Below are 21,198 nucleotides of genomic sequence, written 5' to 3'. Positions count from 1 at the left end.
TGTACTCCGCACAGCTTACATATACCCTGATGTACTCCGCACAGCTTACATATACCCTGATGTATTCCTCACAGCTTACATATACCGTAATGTACTCCGCACAGCTTACATATACCCTGATGTACTCCGCACAGCTTACATATACCCTGATGTATTCCTCACAGCTTACATATACCGTAATGTACTCCGCACAGCTTACATATACCCTTATGTACTCCGCCCAGCTTACATATACCCTGATGTACTCCGCCCAGCTTACATATACCCTGATGGACTCCGCACAGCTTACATATACCCTGATGTACTCCACCCAGCTTACATATACCCTGATGGACTCCGCACAGCTTACATATACCCTGATGTACTCCACCCAGTTTCCATGTACCCCCACATTATAAACTAAAATACCAGTAAAACTCTAAACAAAACTACTACCAACCAAAATCCACGCTCCAAAAGCCAAATAGCGCTCCCTCCCTTCTGAGCCCTACAGCGTGCCCAAACAGCAGTTTACGTCCACAGATATGGCAACAAACCAGGGAGAACCCTTTTAACAATTTTTGTTGTGTGTGTCTTGCACCATCGCAGTGTTTTTAGCAACTCGCGTTTTTCGCTGTGTTTTTTTTACGGCTGTATTGGGAGCTGTTTTTCTATAGAGTCAATAAAAAACAGCTCAAGAAGTGACATGCACTTCTTTTTCGCGGGCGCTTTTTAATGCGGCCGTTTTTCAAAACGACCACGTAAAAAAACGGCCAGTCGGAACACCATTTTTCCCATTGAAATCAATGGGCTTTTGTTTGGGGGCGTTCTACTTCCGATTTTTCGTATGTTTACGGCCCAAAAAACGGCCGAAAATAAGCTGTGTGAACATACCCTAAGGGTATGTTCACACAGAGTGTTTTCAGGCGTAAAAACCGGAAGCAGACGGGGCATTTTAAAAAAGAAGTGCATATCACTTCTTCAGCCGTTTTTGGAGCCGTTTTTCCTTAGACTCTATAGAAAAACAGCTCCAAAAACACAGCGAAAAACGCGACTTTGATTAAAAAACACCTGAAAATCAGGAGCTATTTTCCCTTGAAAACAGCACCGTATTTTCAGACGTTTTTTATTTTCCGCGTGCACATACCCGGTTCACACTGAGTTTTTTGCAGGCAGAAAATCTGCCTCAAAATTCCGTTTGAGGCAGATTTTGCTCTGCCTGCACGCCAATTTTTGTGGCGTTTTTCGCCCGCGGCCATTGAGCGCCGCTGGAAAAAAACGCAGCGAAATACGCTTTCTCTGCCTCCCATTGATGTCAATGGGAGGTCAGAGACCTAAATGCCCGAAGATAGGGCATGACACTTCTTTTTCCCACAACCCGTTTTTTCTGCTCGCGGGAAAAAAAACGCCTCCGCCTCCCATTGAAATCAACGGGAGGCATTTTTGGCCGTTTTTTCCGCCAAAAAAACTCTGTGTGAACTGAGCCAATACGGACATAAAATACTGACCAAAATAGGCAAATAGTCAGCCAATACCAGTCATCCCACCGAAGTCGTCTGAATTTACCAAACGTGACATTACTAATGCGTATATTATCTGCTCTGCTCATGAGGGCGAATTTTATCCAACACACGCGTCTCTCAGAGATCATGTGACCACAAGCCCGCCTCCCTTTCCAGACCTAACCGAATGCTAATACTCGCGGCTGTTCTCCAGTCTACCTTCACATTACCCGGATACAGCGCGGCATTAACTGTGCAGGTAACTTTACCTCATCTGTCCATACTATTCTACCCACGCACGACGAGTGCGCCAATCAGTCACATGACCGGACACCCTGCCGCAGCCTACGCTGCGCGCCTTCAGCTCATGTAGCCGGGTTACTCAGAGGGCGCCTGGTCCTTGTGGAGCCGGATTGTGCTTCATTGCCTGAGTCTGCTGTGGGTGATAGTAGCAGTGTCGTGTCGTCGTTGTCACTTCTGCTATGGGCCTCGAAAATATCGGAAATCCACATTTGGGGCTGGCCAGCATCATAGCAGCGCTGGTTGTAAGCAATGACTATGATCTCTTCAGTAAATTGTATAAGTCTCTGCTATAGTGACTCCTCCGCATATTTAAAGGGGAGCTCCTGTAACGACTAATGCTTTTCTCGTGCTGCACAGTCCATGTGTGTTCGCACTCGGCCTCCATGTTCCTGGGTTGTATGCTATAGTGCTTGTGCAATGTCTTCTTGACACGCCACCACCACTTCTCTATTTGTAAGGGATATATGGCTGCCAGCAGTGGAGAGAGGGGAAGAGTGTGTATCTCTGTGTACTAGTAGTATTATGTATCTACTTATTCTGTGTACAATTGTTCCTGTCTCTACTAGAAGTGAACTCTGACCTATTCCCCGTCACAGCCACAACTGCTGAAAGGAAATGTCACACAAACAAATGACCAGCAATTTCTTACCAAAATCTTGCATAATAATAATAATCTTTGTTTATGTTCTGGGAATGATGGTGGATATTTTATTATTACCGGTATACCATCCGAGTGGTGCGCCAGTCTCTCCACTAATGCAGCGTACGTCTGATATCTCAACAGGACGCGCACCATTCCGGTGTGTCTGAAAAAGTGGCACTGGGGTCTCATTTATCTGGTATTTGGCCCGTATGCCATATTTTTCAACATATCAGTAATTAATCCCAAATAGTAGTAAATTGCTGAATTGCCATGCCCCCCTCCCCCCATGGGAGAACAAAAATAAACTGCAATGCCATCAATCCTTAAAATTGTTATCTCGGAGTGTAGCTTGTGATAACCGTGGCTGTGGGGAAGCCGTGCTTGTTTCTATGGCTCCTGTATAGTGTAATGGTGTCTTTTATTCTAGAATGGGTGTGGAGTGGTTTGGTTTCGGATATGCAGCTCTGGTCGCCTCCGGAGGGGTCATCGGCTATGTAAAAGCAGGTATGTTTTTTCAGTGTAAATGATCTTGTGTTAAACTCGCTGGAAGCCTTCCTCGTGCCGTGTAATACAGAGATGGTCAGAATATTGTAAGGGTATGTTCACACGGCTTAGCAAAATACGTCTGAAAATACGGAGCTGGTTTCAGGCGAAAACCGCTCCTGATTTTCAGACGTTTTTGTAACTACTCGCGTTTTTTACGGCCGTTTTTGGAGCTGTTTTTCAATGGAGTCAGTGAAAAACGCCTCCATAAACGTCCCAAGAAGTGTCCTGCACTTCTTTTGACAAGCCGTCATTTTACGCGCAGTATTTTGACAGCGGCGCGTAACATAAAGGCTCGTTGGAACAGAACATCGTAATTCCCATTGCAAGCAATGGGCAGATGTTTGTAGGCGTAATGGAGCCGTTTTTTCAGGTGTAATTTGAGATGTAAAATGCCCAAATTACGCCTGAAAACACTGCGTGTGAACATACCCTTAGGAGCCAATGTGAATCTTTTTTTTTTTTTTAGTGATCAGGCAAAAAAAAAAAGATCAGTAGACATCAACACAAAATAAGTTTTACTTTAGAAAGGTGCTGGATGTATTAGTTATTACCTGGCTCCTGAGACCTGTCCAGCCCTGAGTTAATGACTGTGTGGCTTCATTCACATCTGCGTCGGGGCTCCGTTCATGGGTTACGTCTGACCTTTCCGTCAGGGGAACCCATGAACGGAATCCAAACTGAAACCATAGGTTTCTGTTTGCATCACCATTGATTTCATTTTGACGGATTGAATAGCGCAGTCGACTACAGTATTGGTTCCCTCAAAACAACGAAGCCCTTACACAACGGTGACAAAGGGAAACCCTTTGTAACGGATCCGTCACCATTGAAATCAATGTTGATGCAAACGTTCATGGGTTGACCTGATGGAAAGGTCCGATGGGAAGCAATGAACGCAGTCCTGACACGGATGTGAACGAAGCCTTACTTGCCTAATCCACAAGATCTCCTCACCTTGGAAGGATTTACATGAACACACTTTGCCTCATCGCACAAAAACCAGACCGCCAAAAACATCCAAGAATGTCTAAAAGCAAAGCATTTGACTATTGTTAAGTGGCTTCTATGAGTCCTGTCCTCCTACACTGTGCTTTCGCTCAGAAAATGGTGGCACACAGTGTAGGAACATCCACGAACATAATACACACATCACATACACAAACATAACTTACCTGCTCCTGCCGCCGCCGCTGCTGCCTCCCATCCTACTCCTCTCGTCTTCGCTGCCAGGAAGATATGTTCGGAAGCCTCGAGCGGAAGTAGTCATCTTACTGTCCGGCCGCGGCTACCGGTCCACATGAAAATGGTGCCGGATGTCGCTCTGCCGACGACCTTCCTATTGGACTGTGTGGGAGCGGCGCATGCGCTGTTCCCGCACAGACGGCGTACGCTATAGTGAATGGAACGGATCCCGTTCACATTCTCTATGGGGATGTAGCTGTTGTATTCCATCTCTGTATGTGTCGTTAATCGACACATACAGAGATTAAAAAAAAAAAATTGGCAGCCCCCATAGAAAAGTAAAAGAGAGAAAAAAGTAAAGTACAACACAAAAAACACAAATAAATAAAATGTATTTTAATAACACACTAAAAGCAAATTTATATAAAAAAAATTTTTTTCGTGACCCCTTCCCTTTAAGGCCAAAATAGGCCTGGTCGTTAAAGGGGTTTTTCCTTAAACAATATTTAACACCTATTCTATGGGGCTGTCGAAGATGGCGCTTGGTAGCTCCATAGAAGTGAATGGAGCAGTTGTCAAGCTTGCGCACTACTGCTCCATTCCTATAGGGCTCCCAGGAGCGGCAAGGTTAGGCCGTTCTCGTGATCAGTGGGGGTTCCAGCGGTCGGATTCCCACCAAACAGATATTTATCACCTATCCTGGGGATAGATGATGAATAAGGTTTATGGGAAAACGCCTTTAAATTGCGCCCGATTTATTTCTATGAACGACCCTATATTTCTCCACTCTTTCCATGTTGCTCACGGTCTGAGGCCATTCTTGCATATTAGTCTTCTTTAGGTATAATGCTGCGAGCAGCAGAGAGGAGCGGCCTGATTAGCTTCTTATTTTAAAGGGCATGAAGCGGGGAAAACTGTACCATTTAACGCCTGAAAAGACGGCTCCAATACGTCGGCAAACATCTGCCCATTACTTTCAATGGGTTTACGATGTACTGTGCCGACGACCTGTCATTTTACGCGTCGCTGTCAAAAGACGGCGTATAAAAAAGACGGTTCGTCAAAAAAAGTGCAGGACACTTCTTGGGACGTAATTGGAGCCGTTTTTCATTGACTCCATTGAAAAACAGCTCCAATTACGTCCGTAATGGACGCTGCGAAAAACGCGAGTACGAGCAATTACGTCTGAAATTCAGGAGCTGTTTTATCCTGAAAACGGCTCCGTAATTTCAGACGTATTTGCTGTTATCATGTGCACATACCCTAAGATTTATGCCCAGTCATTAATTGTTTTAACACTGATCGCTAACAGAGCTGTGGGCATGCCCATCAGATATGTGAAAAGGTACCCAAAATCACTCCACATCGTCAACAATACATGTGGGCATGTGTTTGTAGAATTGTTGGCTGTCTTTTCACAAGCGTCGTTATGACACTATCTGAGTTTTCTGCCTACCAAGCTTGTCAAGTGATGAAATGTGGCGCTAGTATGCTATGCACTGCTTGCTGCGTCACTCTGTGAGCGCTCTCCAGGGAGGGGGGGGATGCAAGCACTTATGAGTCCAGGTGTGAGGCCTTACTGGGTAGCATCCTGACTGGACTCCATGTGCCACATGCTATAAAGCTCTTGAGTGTGTCCAGCAGTGACAGACTGGGCATTACATTTGCCAGTCTCAATTGCTGTGTCCCCTGAAAAGTCTAAATGAATGTTTCGATGAAACAGATCGGGGAGTATCAGAAGGACTATTTGAAGGTTACTCAGCTGGGGTCAGGTTACGGTCAAGGTAGCTCTTTTCAGGCCAGGTGCTCCGTATAGTCTACAGGGATGCTAACAGACATTGCTTGAGGGTGTTACAGGGATAGCAGACGTGTCCCCCACATGCCTTGTGGATAACCAGCACAATCTCTGCCCCACACCACGAGGGATCCGGTAAAACCATTCCTTTTGTATGTGTATCTTGAAGACCGGGAAGAGCATTTAGTTACGTTTGTATCTATAAGTCTTTGCACTGTACAGCTTACCAGGCCAGTCTGCTACAAGTGGTCTGCGTTTCTAACATATGCTGGTGATGAGTGACCTTATTCGATGTGCATGTTATTTGTCTAGTGGGCTTCACGTTGTTTTTAGGGGGTTTATTAATGAAGGTTATGTTTTAATAGTTGTCACCCATGCTGTTGTCCTTGTACAAAACCGTAATAATTGCTTGTTGTGCATGTAAATATAAATGATCAGGCTCAAACCGAAGACAAGGGCGACACTAAAACATTAGTCTTCTGCTCAAATAGTCAATATCTATTATAGACAGTATATATATATCTGTGCTACTTGTTGCCGTGTTTTCATATCTATTTTTTCTCTGTTCAGGTAGTGTTCCATCTCTTGCGGCCGGCCTTCTGTTTGGAGGTTTGGCTGGCCTAGGAGCCTATCAGGTGTCACAAGACTCCAGGAACGTGATCGTTTCACTGAGTGAGTACCCTAAAGAATACCTCTTTCCTCTCCATAAAACCGTATTAATGTGCTACTCCAGTTACACCGCATTCAGTTCTCCTGCCCAAAAGTACAACTGTATAACACTGAAAGCTTCTTCTGCAGATGATAATATGAACTTTGCGGAAGAGGCCTCCTGTGTCATATGGTTGACTTGAACACAGAACTATCCACTCTCCCAGCAGCACTTCTAAAACTCAGGCAGGAGTGCCAAATGCAGTATACCCGGTGGCACACTACATTTTGCAAGCCTTCTTGAGTTTTAAAAAAAATATATAAATATTTAGAGATCTTTTGTCTTAAAGTAGTTTTTACTAAAATATGGTTAATACAGTAGTAAAAGGAAAAGACGAGGGGTTTAGGCCTCATGCGCACGGCCGTAGCCGTGTGCACGGCCGTGATTTTCTGGTCGGCCGGCTGCGGACTGTCAGCCGCGGGCCGCCGGCAAGTCGTAGGACATGCACATGGCCGCCGTCATTGTTTTCAATGAGCCCGGGCCGTGCAAAGACCGCAAAAACTATGGTTGTGTGCATGACCCCATAGAAATGAAAGGGGCCGCAATTCTCCCGTGGATATTCGGGGGAATTGCGGCCGCAAAAACACGTTCGTGTGAATGTGGCCTTAGGGTTTCTTCACATGCAGCAGATTTTCCTTTTGGAAATACTGACAGAAAATCCACAGCGTAGGGCCCCATTCACACGACCGTAGATTTTATCCGTAATTATGGACCCATCCATTTCTATAACTGACAGACCCTTCCTGTATATTTACGGGAAGGTGTCCGGGCCGTAGAAAGCTTCAGTAAAAAATATTCCATGTCCGATTTATTTTATTTTACGGACTGTGCTCCCATATTTTATAATGGGAGCACGGCCCGCAAATGCGGATGACTGACTGTGGCTGGCCGTAAGCGTGGACCGGGATTACGGCGACGGCCATGTGCAAGGGGTCTTACACAGTACCAGCAAAATAGATGGTATATTAATCTCCTACGTGCTGTGTACATTTTCCACATGTAAATCGACCTGCCGTGCAGATTTAAAAGTCTGCAGCATGTCCATTTTTGTTGCAGACTTTACCTGCGCATTTCGCTGCTTTCAATGAGAGGGATGAAATCGGCAATAAATTCTACAGCAAATTCCATTATACATGCAAAATTTTCTGCGAGATCGCCAATGAATTTTGGCGGATTATTCTGCTCTATGTGCAGGTACGCTAAAGGGATCCATCCCATTATGACAACCCTTTTCCATATTCCCTATCGGACATAATGGAGGTGGGAACTAGAGCCTAGGTTCCCAGCCGTGGTGCTTGTACCCTAGGGGATTCTGAAATGTCACTGGGGATACTTGCACTGTGCTAAGGCTGTACTTTTTAATAGGTGCAGGACAGTGTATAATCGTTGCCTTGGGAGTACTTTGACGAAACTTATTTGGGTAGAGGGTACTTGGTTTAGAAACATTGGACTAGAGGACATGGTCCTGCTTTCTTCAGGGACTGCCCTCCGCTTATCCACTGATACCAACTTATCTCCAGGCACTGTCTGTTGAGGAGGGGTCGATCTGCCAATGAATTGTGTTCCTTGCAGCCAGATTGTCTATGGTGACTCAGCTGTTCCTCTTAAGGTTGGATTGGCACTTTGATAATCGCATCAAAAGGAAAAGCTCTTGTAAAGTTGCAGAATTGATCAGATATATTTTTGAAAGGTTGGGTGGAGATTATGTATTACTACCTTCAAAGATTCAGATGTTGTTAGCTTGGTTCAACGATACCTGACAAAAAGAACTGCAAGATAAAACAAAAGGAGGGCTTGACTTTAAATGCAGTTTCCCCATCTGTTTTGGTTTTATCAAGTTATAAAGCTCCTATATTACTTTGAAAAGCCATTAGAGTAAAAATACTTGAATTATTAAAGTGCATTTGCTTTTAAAACCTTTAATTGAAATCAGTTGCAATATGGGGGGGGGGGGGGGGATAAGTCTGGGTACAACAATGTAATTCACTTACCTCTATTCACTTTATATTCCAGTTGCCTCAGGAACATTGGCAGGAGTGATGGGATACCGATTCTACAACTCTGGAAAGTTCATGCCTGCTGGATTAATTGCTGGTGCCAGGTGGGTACATTTTTCATCTACTTTTTCCAATTAACCAGTTCAGGATCGGGGTATTTTGCGCCTTCAGGACCAGACACCGTTTAGCCATTTTTATCACGTGTTAGTTAAATGGCTATAACTTTTTTTTATTTGGGCTAACGACATGATTTTTGCGACGTTTTTTCCGTAGACAATGCAGGTTTCATTTTTAATCGTTTTTATACACACCTTTTTTGCTATTTTAGAATTTTTATTCATAAAGTTTGAAAATAATAGTAAAAAAATAAGCTTTTTTAAGTTTCAGCTATTTTTTTTTGGTAATAACATAGTTTTACCCTAAAATAGACCTTTTATTTGTGATCGTCATTGTCTACCGTAAATTTTAATATATTACATGTCTATATTAGGGTAATTGGGTGAGCGCTAGCATTACAAAAATGATTGGCGGGGGGGGAACGTTTTTTTTTTTGGGGTGGGTATTTTGTGTATTTATTATAAATGACAGCACCACAGGAGGTTGCCCTATTGACCTCTGTAGGGACAGGAAGACAGAGAGGTTAAAAGGCCCCTCCCACCACCCACTTGCCAGTGTTCTTCCTGTCCCTACAGGGTCAGGAGCAGAGAGACGTCGCTCCTGTGTTGCTGCAGGAAAAAACTCGGGCAGGGGGCAAGATCGGGGGGTCCGTGCACTCCCCCTTCTCTTCCCCCTAAAGCCTAGGCTAACACCCCTCGAACGAGAGGTCCCTTAGCTCCCACCCTAAGACACCTACCGGAGGAATCCTAGGCTGGGTTCGGGTAGTGTGTGGGGGTTGGGGATTCCCAAGCCGGCTTCGGCCTGGCCGAGTGACCAGGCGGGGACCGGCAGCTCCATAAGTTTGGACGCACCGGCAGGGATCCTCGCTGCGCCGCATAGCAAGCCTCAGAACGCCGGCTATGGCGGCTGCACTCCAACGAATAGCCGACTGGAAATGACGTCGGGCTACTTCCGGTCCGTGGCCATCTTGGAAGGCGGGAAATTCAAAACGCCCGCATTTAAAGGGACACGCACAGGTATGTACTTAGAGCTGATAACTCTAACTTGGATTATTTTTGTGGATTGCATATTGCATTGCCTGTTACCTGTCGCGGTATGGAACTTCCTCGTCCTGACGGAACTCCAGATATGTCCCAGGGTCACGTGAGTCTCACCCTTGGGGTAAGGGTTATGACTCCTTATGTATGCACACCATACTTTACCTACCTTCTGTTTTCTCTAGGATAAAGATTCCTCTCAGAGACAAACTGATAAAAAGAAGGTTAAATAATGTTCGACTTGTGCAAAAAAATTGCCAGAGTCACATAGGAAACAATTGTGTCAGGATTGTATTGCAAAAATACTAAAAGAGGAACAACCAACGTTCATGTCTGAACTTAGGGCTATGATTCGTGAAGAAGTGAGTCAGTCAGTAGCCTCCCTCGCCCCTCCTCAAGAAACTCCCTCTCACTCCTGGGCAAAAAGACCACGGATGGAAGTGGATCAAAAATATTGTCCTCCCTCTCATGGGTCTGACTCGGAGCAGGAGTGTTACTCTCCGATAGGTAATGAGTTAGGAGAGGAACTCTTGCCTTCAACTTCTTCCACTCAAGAGAAAAAATGTTCTTCTCTTCCGAGATGTCTGATACCTTAATTCAGGCAATACGGGAAACCATGGATATTCCCGAAGAAGACCAACCACATACCATCCAGGATGAGATGTTTAGAGGTCTAATGGAAAAGAAAACTAAGGTTTTTCCGGTAAACGAAAATCTCAAAAGAATGGTGACAACTGAATGGAAAGATTCAGAAAAAAGGCTCTTCATTTCAAGAGATTTTAAAAACAGACTTCTCTTTGATCCAGAAGACACTAAACCTTGGGATGAGATCCCAAAAGTAGATGTCCCAGTAGCCAGGGTTGCTAAAAAAAACGCAATCCCATTTGAAGATTCCTCTCCGTTGAAGGACGCCATGGACCGAAAGGCAGACGGGCTACTGAAAAGAGCGTGGGAATCTTCCTCTGCTTTGATCTCGACTAATATCACGGCCACATCCGTAGCAAGAGCAATGTTTATATGGTTAAACCAGCTGGAGACCCATTTGATGATGAAGACATCACGACAAGATCTATTCGAATCTCTACCCTTACTAAAGATGGCAACCGGATTCTTGGTAGACGCCTCAGCGGAATCTATTAGATTTGCTGCCAGGAATGGGGCTCTCTCAAATGCTGCTAGAAGAGCATTATGGCTCAAAATGTGGTCAGGAGATACGAAGTCCAAGAACAAATTATGTTCTGTCCCGTTTACAGGGTCTCTGATGTTCGGTCCTCTCCTGGATAACATGCTGGAGAATGCAGCAGATAGAAAAAAGGGGTTTCATGAAGAGAAACCAAAAAAACCCCCTCAGTTTGGGAGGTTTCGCCAACAAAGGGATCCTACCTTACAGAACTACAGCGGGAAAGGGAAGCCCGGTCGCTGGAGTTACCCCAAAGGAAGAAGGGGTCGAGGATATCTCCTTAACCCCAATAATTCATTTCAGCCCTCAAAGCAATGACGCCAAGAGCGTAAAAGGAAGACTCCTACAATTTTATCCCAAATGGTCGAGAATAACCCAGAACCCCAGGGTACAAAATAGAATTTTCCTCCAGAGAAATTTCTAATAACCCAGTACCAAGCAAAAGACCTTCATCAGATCCTTATCCGGGACGTCCAGAAACTACTCAAATTGAGGGCCATTTCTCCAGTTCCCCACAAGGAAAAATGCAAAGGCCACTATTCAGAAATCTTCTTCGTCAAAAAACCAAACGGTTCCTACAGGACAATAATCAACCTGAAGGTCCTAAACAAGTGGGTGAAATATCGAAAATTCAAGATGGAGTCTCAGATCGACTATTCCTCTAATAAGGGAAGAGGCATCAATGTGTACGATCGATTTAAAGGATGTGTATTATCACGTTCCTATCCACCCCGCTTACCAGAGATTCCTCAGATTCGCGATTCAAAACGGTCCTTCCATTCTCCACTTCCAGTTTGTCTGCCTCCCTTTCGATCATGGCATTCGTAAGAAGTCAGGGCATAGTAATTATCCCATATCTAGACGACTTCTTGTTGACGGCAGATACTCCGTCTATCTTAGACCGTCATCGGTCACAGGTTCTTTGCCTACTACAGGAATTGGGATGGATAATCAACTTTCAGAAGTCGAGTCTTCCTCCCCAGAAACAGAAGGTCTTCTTAGGAGTACTACTAGACTCCTCCCTTCAACATTCCTTCCTCCCAAGAGAGAAACAAATACTCCTACTGGCAGAAGTAAGGAAATTTTGGGGGAAAGACGCCTGTTCCATAAGGGAATGTATGCGGATGTTGGGAATGATGACGTCTTGCATCCAATCTATTTCATGGAGTCAATTTCACTCCAGACCCTTACAGAATCTGATCTTGTCCCAGTGGGATCGAAAACAGAACTCCCTGAATTCAAATTTCCGAGTCTCTGAAATCATCCCTCCTGTGGTGGCTCTGCACAAACATAGACAAGGGAGTCCCCTGGAGAACTTCTCCTTATGTGGTGATTACCACAGATGCCAGCAAACACGGCTGGGGGTCGGTAATCCAAGACAAGCACTTTCAGGGCACATGGCCTGTTCAAATGAAGAGGATGTCCTCAAACTTCAGAGAACTAAAAGCCGTATGGGAGACACTTATAAGAGCTTCACCCATCATAAAAGGGAAGCATATAAGAATTTTATCGGACAACACGACAGCGGTGTCCTTTCTTCGCCATCAAGGGGGAACAAGACACACTCTTCTTCAGGCCCTCTCTACACAAATTTTCAGTTGGGCAGAAGAAAATGTCCTATCAGTCTCTGCAGTCCACCTAAAAGGCTCAGAGAACCGATCAGCAGATTTCCTGAGTCGGGAAAAAATAGACCCTGGAGAATGGTCCCTAAACAGGGAAGTCTTTCTGTCCTTAACCCGAAGATGGGGTTCTCCACAAATAGACCTGTTTGCCACGAGGAAAAACTCCCATGTAGAGACATTCTTCTCCCTAAATCTCAGAGACAACTCATTGGGAGTAGATGCATTGTCCCAACCCTGGGGCATGGATCTGGCCTATGCCTTTCCTCCGTTTCCTCTAATACCATTGGTATTAAGAAAAATCCAGGAAGATTTGACCAAGCTCATCATTATTCTTCCCCATTGGCCAAAAAGAAGTTGGTTTCCAATCGTAAAATACCTAGTGTTGGAAGACCCTATCATGCTCCCAGTCTGGGAGAATCTTCTCTCCCAGGGTCCCTTATTCTTTCAGGGAATAGAAACTCTGAAATTGTCAGCCTGGATCCTGAAAGGCAGATCTTGAGGAACCACGGTCTGTCAGATGAGGTAATTTCAACTATCTTATCAAGTCATAAAGAAGTTACCTCAAAAATCTATCAAAAAATTTGAAGAAATTCTGTTCCTGGCATGGAAACCCAGGACCAGACCCCTTTTCTTCCAACATTGCGAAAATCCTAGATTTTTTACAGTCTGGATTCAAAAAAGGGCTTAGCCCTAGTACCTTTTAAAAGTACAGATTTCAGCCTTAGGTAATTTTTTTTTAACACTCCCCTGGCTGAACATCGTTGGATCAGAAGATTCACTCAAGCGGTCTCTAAACTGAAACCTTCCCTAAAGAAATCAGTTCCTACCTGGGATTTGAATGTAGTGTTAACGACTCTTTGTGAGCCCCCCTTTGAGCCGCTCGACACAATTAGTATGCATTTTTTAACTCTAAAAGCTGCATTCTTAGTCGCTATTACTTCAGCAAGAAGGATTGGAGAAATCCAATCTCTGTCAGTCATAGAACCGTACCTAAAAGTACAAGAGGATAAGATCATCCTAAAGCTGGACCCTTCCTTTATTCCAAAGGTATCTACTGCTTTCCATCGAGAACAAGAAATAATTCTACCTTCCTTTTATCCAGATCGAAAAAACCAACAAGAAGAAAAATTCCATTGCCTGGATGTCAGGCGAACAATTCTTCAGTATCTGGATAGAACCTCCTCCTGGACATGAGATAAAAATCTAAAGGCTCTCTAGCGAGATGGGTAAAAACTACCGTACAAGAAGCCTACAAGTCCCAAGGACTATGTGCCCCACAAGGCATCAGAGCCCATTCAACGAGGGCAGTTTCGGCATCCTGGGCAGAAAGAAGAGAAGCCTCTATGGACCAAATCTGCAGAGCAGCCACCTGGTCAAGCCATCATACGTTTTGCAAACATTATAGGCTCTATGTTCTGTCCGATACGGATTTAAGTTTTGGACGGAAAGTCCTCCAATCCGTAGTCCCGCCCTGAGCATTATAATCTGGTATTGCTCCTGTGGTGCTGTCATGAGGGATGTACTGGAAAATAGGAATTAGACATACCGGTAATTCTATTTCCTGGAATCCATCATGACAGCACCCTTACATTCCCTCCCTTATTGAAATTCTGATTTGTGCAATTAACATGTCAGTTATTATCCGTAGAAATAAAATAGGGTTGCATCCATCCTGGTGTAGTAATTGAAAAACACTGGCAAGTGGGTGGTGGGAGGGGCCTTTTAACTGCTCTGTGTTCCTGTCCCTACAGAGGTCAATAGGGCAACCTCCTGTAGTGCTGTCATGATGGATTCCTGGAAATACAATTACCGGTAGGTCTAATTCCTATTTTTGCACTTTAATTTACTATTTTTTTTATTACTATGGTCTGTCCCTCAAAGGTCAAAAAAGACCTTTTGGGGAACTTTTATATATTTTTTTTCTTTCTTTTACACCATCTTTTCCACTGTAACTGGAGCTGCACAGCAGCCCGTTACAGAGGAAATCAGCCCTATCATAGTGACGATTGTCACTAACTGGGCTGTGCTGGGTCTAGTAAGACCCAGCAGCAGTCTGCCAGTAACGGCACCCGGCGATCATGTGACCAGTCACATGAACACCGGGAGGAATAGAGACAGCGGCGCTGCTGCTGTCTCTATTCCTATACACAGCGTTCATTGAGCGCTGTGTAAAAAAACATCGGAGAAGACAGAAGCAACGAAAGCTGCTTCTATCCTCTCCTCGGGGTCCCCGGCAGTCACTGACAGCCGGAGACCCGACATTCAGCTGCCCAATCGGGCGGGCAGCAAGTTAAAACCTGAGCCGTAAAAAGTCTATGGCTCGGGTTTTAAGGACCCTGACCGCTGGCTGTAAAAATACAGCCAGCGGTCGGGAACCAGTTAATATGTATGGTTTGAATTGATCCAGGACTCTTTAAAGGGAACCTGTCACCAGCATTTCACCTATTGAACCTTACTCACCCCCTCACGGGCCGCTTCTGTCAACCGTTCATTGGTGTTATCCCCTCTCCTAAACTCCTTTTTTGCGCCTTTTATGGCAATAATCCATTAGTCTTGTTCGTTCCTCTTCTTCTGCCCGCCCACCGCCGAAAACTGGTCCGCCCTGAATGCCAAAATCTCCTCTGGGATAGCGCGCATGCGCCCATCATGTATGGTCCAATACCATTCCCTGGTTCGTGTGGGCCTCAAATCTAGTCACTGTACATGTGCCACTCTGGTGTCCCGTTGTGCGCAAGCACCAGAACAGGACATCGATGCGCAAGCGTGGGATTTTGTGCGTGATCTGGGGGGGGGGGGGGCTAGGAGCTTTCAATCAAAAGTAAGGAGGCGGGCATAACTCTGAAAGGCTTGAGGAATGAAGATATTACTCTTACAGAGGCTCTGTCACCAGATTTTGCAACCCCTATCTCCTATTGCAGCAGATCGGCGCTGCAATGGAGATAAGAGTAACGTTTTGTTTGTTTTTTTTCAAACGAGCATTTTTGGCCAAGTTATGACCATTTTTATATTTATGTAAATGAGGCTTTCTAAAGTACAACTGGGCGTGTATTGTGTTCGTTACATCGGGGCGTTTTTACTTCTTTTACTAGCTGTGCGTTGTGTATAGAAGTATCATCCACTTCTCTTCAGAACACCCAGCTTCTGGCAGTGCAAAGACACAGCGTGTTCTCGAGATCACGCTGTGACGTCACTCCCTTCCTGCCCCAGGTCCTGCATCGTGTCGGACCAGCGAGGACACATCGGCACCAGAGGCTACATTTGATTCTGCAGCAGCATCAGCGTTTGCAGGTAAGTAGCTACATCGACTTACCTGCAAACGCCGATGCTGCTGCAGAATCAAATGTAGCCTCTGGTGCCGATGTGTCCTCGCTCGTCCGACACTATGCAGGACCTGGGGCAGGAAGTGAGTGACGTCACAGCGTGATCTCTCGAGAACAAGCTGTGTGTCTGCACTGCCAGAAGCTGGGCGTTGTGAAGAGAAGTGGCTGATACTTCTATACACAACGCCCAGCTAGTAAAAGTAGTAAAAACGCCCAGATGTTACACACAATACACGCCCAGTTGTACTTTAGAAAGCCTCATTTACATAAATATAAAAATGGTCATAACTTGGCCAAAAATGCTCGTTTAAAAAAAAACTAAAAAAAACGTTACTCTTATCTCCATTGCTGCGCCGATCTGCTGCAATAGGAGACAGGGGTTGCAAAATCTGGTGACAGAGCCTCTTTAAGCTAATTGGCATACGTTGAGGGAGCACTAAAAAACTGAATACTAAAGGTACAGAGACTACTTAGAAGATAATTATAGGTTACATAACAATGTGTGTTTAACCCCCTTTAGGACACAGCCTGTTTTGGCTTTGTGAACACAGATTATTTTTTTTTAAATATGACGTGTCCCTTTATGTGGTAATAACTTTGGAATGCATTAACCTATCCAAGCAATACTGAGATTGTTTTCTTGTGACATATTGTACTATGTTAGTGAAAAAATGTGGTCGATTTTAAATTCAATATTTTAGAGAAAATGTGCAAAAATCAGCATTTTTCGAAAATCAAATGTATCTGCTTGTAAAACAGATAGTAATACCATACACAATAGTTACTATTTCACACATCCCATATGTCTACTTTGTTTGCATAGTTTTTTTTTACGTCCCTTTTTATTTTTCTAGGACGTTACAAGGCTTAGAGCAATTCCTCACATTTTCAAGAAAATATCAAAAGGCTATTTTTTTTTTTCAGGGACCAGTTCAGTTGTGAAGTGGCTTTGAGGGCCTTATATATTAGAAAGTCCCCATAAATCACCATTTTGAAAACTGCACCCCTCAAAGTATTTAAAACAGCATTCAGAAATTATTTTAACCCTTTAGGCTTTTCACAAGAATTAAAGCAAAGAGGTGACATTTACAAACTTCCAGAGGCTGGTCCTCATAGACTTCTATATATGGCCGACCCAGGGGCCGTGTCTGGCCTCCGGTTGCCATGGCAACCCCCACGATTGCATGGGGGCTGCCGATGTGCTACAAACCCCCTAAATGCGGGGATCGCCACATTTTAAAGGGGTTAATTGCCTCAATCAGCGGCGATGAGCCGCTGATCGGCAACACTGGACGGATAGGCTTCAGTCCATGCTAGGCAAGGAGGCCATTGTTTGGACTCCGTTTGGCATGCTAACCATCAGCAAACCCCGCGATTTCAGACCAGTGTCTGCTGATGTGCTAGAAACCCCTAAAATGCGGCTACCGATCGCCGCATTTAAGGGGTTAAAAGGACCGGTAGCCGGCAAGAGTGGAGTGTCACCGACGGTGTGCATTGGGAACGACTCGGTAACTATACGTCCTCGTGCGGAAAGTGTCCTCCCGCGACGACTTATAGTTACTGACTCGTGCGCTTAGGGGTTAAGTAAACCCTTTATATAACTTTGCAGTATGAATAACATAATGTATTTATAATATGACTGTGACATCTCCTATATAGTGTTTATATGGAGCAAGAGAAGATAGATTCTACTACACGTAGCTTTAAATGTAGAATCTAATAAAAAGTTCTGCTGTCACAATGTTTGTCTGCCTTCCCTTGTGGTATGTAATAGAACCGCCGTGCTTCTTGTGTTCAGTTACAGTATGGTTTCTAGATCACTTATTAGAGAAGGGCATCTACAGGATGCCCATTAAGGGTTAAACTACATAGAGCGAAGTGTTTCCAGGAATAGCACGTGCATGTAAGGGTATGTGCACACACACACTAATTACGTCCGTAATTTACGGACGTATTTCGGCCGCAAGTACCGGACCGAACACAGTGCAGGGAGCCGGGCTCCTAGCATCATAGTTATATACGATGCTAGGAGTCCCTGCCTCTCTGCAGGACAACTGTCCCGTACTGTAATCATGTTTTCAGTACGGGACAGTAGTTCCACGGAGAGGCAGGGACTCCTAGCGTCGTACATAACTATGATGCTAGGAGCCCGGCTCCCTGCACTGTGTTCGGTCCACTACTTGCGGCCGAAATACGTCCGTCAATTACGGACGTAATTAGTGTGTGTGCACATACCCTAAGAGGTGCAGGGCATCTTTACTTTCTGACACCTTGCACTGTCCATTCTGTAACTTGTTGGAGTGCGGTTCTTTTCTAACTATTAAAGTGAAGGAAGTCTGTTCCTGCTTATCTGTGCTCTGTTACTATCGCCATCAAACGGTCATGCAGCATTTCCACACTAAGCCGTTTTTCTGCTATGCCACCACACCCTTCTGCAACTGCCTCTTTGAACGTTTTACTTATCTATCATGAATTGTATTATGTATATTTTGTGTGTGCACATATTCGTGACCAGTATTCTGAGCACCTACATAATACTTTTTGGTGACCCCTTTTGTCATTACATTGTACTGTACATTAAGAGACTGCAATCTGACTCTGTCCCTGGCAGCAGCCTCCTCTTGCCCTCTTCCCTTCTAAATAAACATGCATGCTCCGTCAGACAGAGCATGCATATGTATGGTGGAGTTGGGAGAAATATTTAGTCGTTCGTCCAACAGTTTTTTCATGAGTATGGCCAGTTTAACCGATCTATTCATAGACCACTCTGGCAGCGGCTTATTTTCCCACCGGAACAAAGGTTTGTATGTTGGACCCCTCTTTCTCATGGCATTTGCCATCACGGCATAGTCGTGTGGCCCCCATACAGATAAGATTGTCTGGTGATCACAGAAGTTGGTGGCTTCTGCTGATTTTTCTCTTGTGTATGGCCAGCTTTATGTGACTGTTACACATCTGTTTGAACAAGTCCGTCAGCCCTGAACTCTGCTCCATATCTTCTAGCCAATAGACATTGTATCATTGTTTTTGTTTTTTTGCTTGAGCTCCTGAAAACGCGTTAACTGCATGGTAAAGCCATTTTGAAAATAACATTGAATAAAGAGCTGGTCATCCTCTGCATAGGTGTCCCCATAACAGCATCCTGTGCTCTGACACGAAATTGCCGCCAGTGTCTCAGGCTACCCTATGCACATCATGCTTGGGGAGTTGTTGAGTATGGGGCTTCACAATCTGTCCTCTTATTTCCATAAGGCCTCATGCACACGACCGTAAAAACACCCGTTATTACGGGTCGTAATCACGACCCGTAATAACGGGCTCATAGACTTCTATTGGCGACGGGTGCCTTCCCGTTTTCTCACGGGAAGGTGCCCGTTCCGTTAAAAAAGATAGAACATGTCCTATTTCTGGCCGTAATAACGGCACGGACAGTCCATAGAAGTCTATGGAGCCCCCGTAATGACGGGTGGCTACATGTGTGCACCCGTCATTACGGCAGCGTTGCTAAGCGACGTCAGTAAATAGTCACTGTCCAGGGAGCTGAAAGAGTTAACTGATCGGCAGTAACTCTTTCAGCACCCTGGACAGTGACTACCGATCAGTATAAACCTGTAAAAAATAAAAATAAAAGACGTTCATACTTACCGGCAACTTCCTGCTTCCTCCAGTCCGGTCTCCCGCGCGTTGCCTTGGTGACGCGTCCCTCTCGACATCCGGCCCGACGTCCTGGATGACGTTTCAGGCCATGTGATCGCTGCAGCCAATCACAGGTCAATCACAGGCTGCAGCGGTCACATGGACTGCCGCGTCATCCAGGGATGTCGGGCTGGATGTGAAGAGAGGGACGCGTCACCAAGACAACGGCCGGGTAAGTATGAATTTCTTTAACTTTTATTACAGAAAAGGCTGTCCCTTCTCTCTATCCTGCACTGATAGAGAGAAGGGGCTGCCGATTAGTGCAGTGCTATTTTGCCGCCAAAAACGTGCTCGTAAATACGGGTGGAATACGTGTGACACCGGACCCATATTTACGAGCACGGGTTCGTAAATACTGGTGCAAAACGGGTGGAATACGTGTGACACCGGACCCGTATTTACGCCAGTATTTACGGGTGGGAAAAAATACGGTCGTGTGCATGAGGCCTAAGTAAATGGCATGTAACCAGGTTTGAATAACACTTATTGATATCACAATATCTCTCCTACAATTCCATTAATGGCTCTATATAGGGTATTAATATATCTAAATGTAGGGTTATCAAATTAAACCTTCACTCTGCACAAAGATTACTATGTATATAACGCAAGCTTCTCACACACATTAGTTTTCCCTGTCATCATTATATATTTTTTTCATACAGCCTATTGATGCTAGGAAGACTGGGGATTAGGATGTTGCAGAAGCCTCATGATCCTTGAAGCAAACCAAGCACCACGCCTTTGTATGCAGCCAGTGTCCAGATCTTGTGTAATGTATTATGTAAAAAGATTCGTTTTAATTAAAGAAAACATACTTTTACAAAGTAATAATGTGAACTGTGTCATTTGTACAATGTGTAACTTAACATAAGAATGTGCCTCCCCTAATAAAAATATTTTTTTATTCTACAGAAGAAACAGTTCGATACGCTCGGACGTCGTGGAATTCAGGGCATGCTACTGATTATTAAATAAAGGTTCTGCGCGCCAATTAAGTTGTAGCAATGACGCAGCTTTTACCCTCTGCAATGCAAAGGGTGGCAAATCCGCTCAAAATGTAACAAGTATGCAAATTTTGCCACAAAGTTGCGGAAGATCTTTGCTACATCTTTAGGTAACCTAAAGATGTCCTAACGAACAAAGATTAACCCCTTCAGGACCCAGCCTGTTTTGGCCTTCAGGACCCAGCCGATTTTTTTTCAAATCTGACGTGTTACTTTATGTGGTAATAACGTTGGAATGGTTTTACCTATCCAAGCGATTCTGAGATTGTTTTCTCGTGACATGTTGTACTTTATGTTAGTGAAAAAATTTTGTCGATAATTTTGGTATTTATTTCTGAAAAACACCACAATTTAGCAAAAATTAGCATTTTTCTAAATTTAAACGTATCTGCTTGTAAAACAGATAGTAATACCACACAAAATAGTTACTAGTTAACATTTCCCATATGTCTACTTTGTTTGCATCGTTTTTTGAACGTCCTTTTATTTTTCTAGGACGTTACAAGGCTTAGAACTTTAGCAGCAATTTCTCATATTTTAAAGAAAATTTCAAAAATGCTATT

General features: G+C 44.4%; 1 protein-coding gene and 1 long non-coding RNA gene across 2 annotated transcripts in view; one reads left to right on the top strand and one right to left on the bottom strand.

The window, feature by feature from the left end:
- Positions 1 to 1,640, bottom strand: part of LOC142652760 (uncharacterized) — a 28,660-nt gene extending 27,020 nt beyond the window's left edge. The window contains exon 1 of the long non-coding RNA XR_012847919.1: positions 1,488 to 1,640. This is a non-coding gene — a long non-coding RNA (uncharacterized LOC142652760). The remainder of the gene's footprint in view (positions 1 to 1,487) is intronic.
- On the top strand, positions 1,631 to 20,462 carry LOC142652759 (transmembrane protein 14C-like). Its single transcript, XM_075828432.1, has 5 exons — positions 1,631 to 1,740; positions 2,855 to 2,931; positions 6,521 to 6,622; positions 8,673 to 8,760; positions 20,294 to 20,462. The coding sequence occupies exons 2-5, from the start codon at positions 2,856 to 2,858 to the stop codon at positions 20,349 to 20,351; spliced, it is 324 nt and encodes a 107-aa protein (XP_075684547.1). The 5' UTR covers positions 1,631 to 1,740; position 2,855; the 3' UTR covers positions 20,352 to 20,462.
- Positions 20,463 to 21,198: the final 736 nt, after the last annotated feature.

Source organism: Rhinoderma darwinii, chromosome 5 (assembly GCF_050947455.1).
Source record: "Rhinoderma darwinii isolate aRhiDar2 chromosome 5, aRhiDar2.hap1, whole genome shotgun sequence".
Lineage (NCBI taxonomy): Eukaryota > Metazoa > Chordata > Amphibia > Anura > Rhinodermatidae > Rhinoderma > Rhinoderma darwinii.
This window is presented reverse-complemented; position numbering and strand designations above follow the sequence as displayed.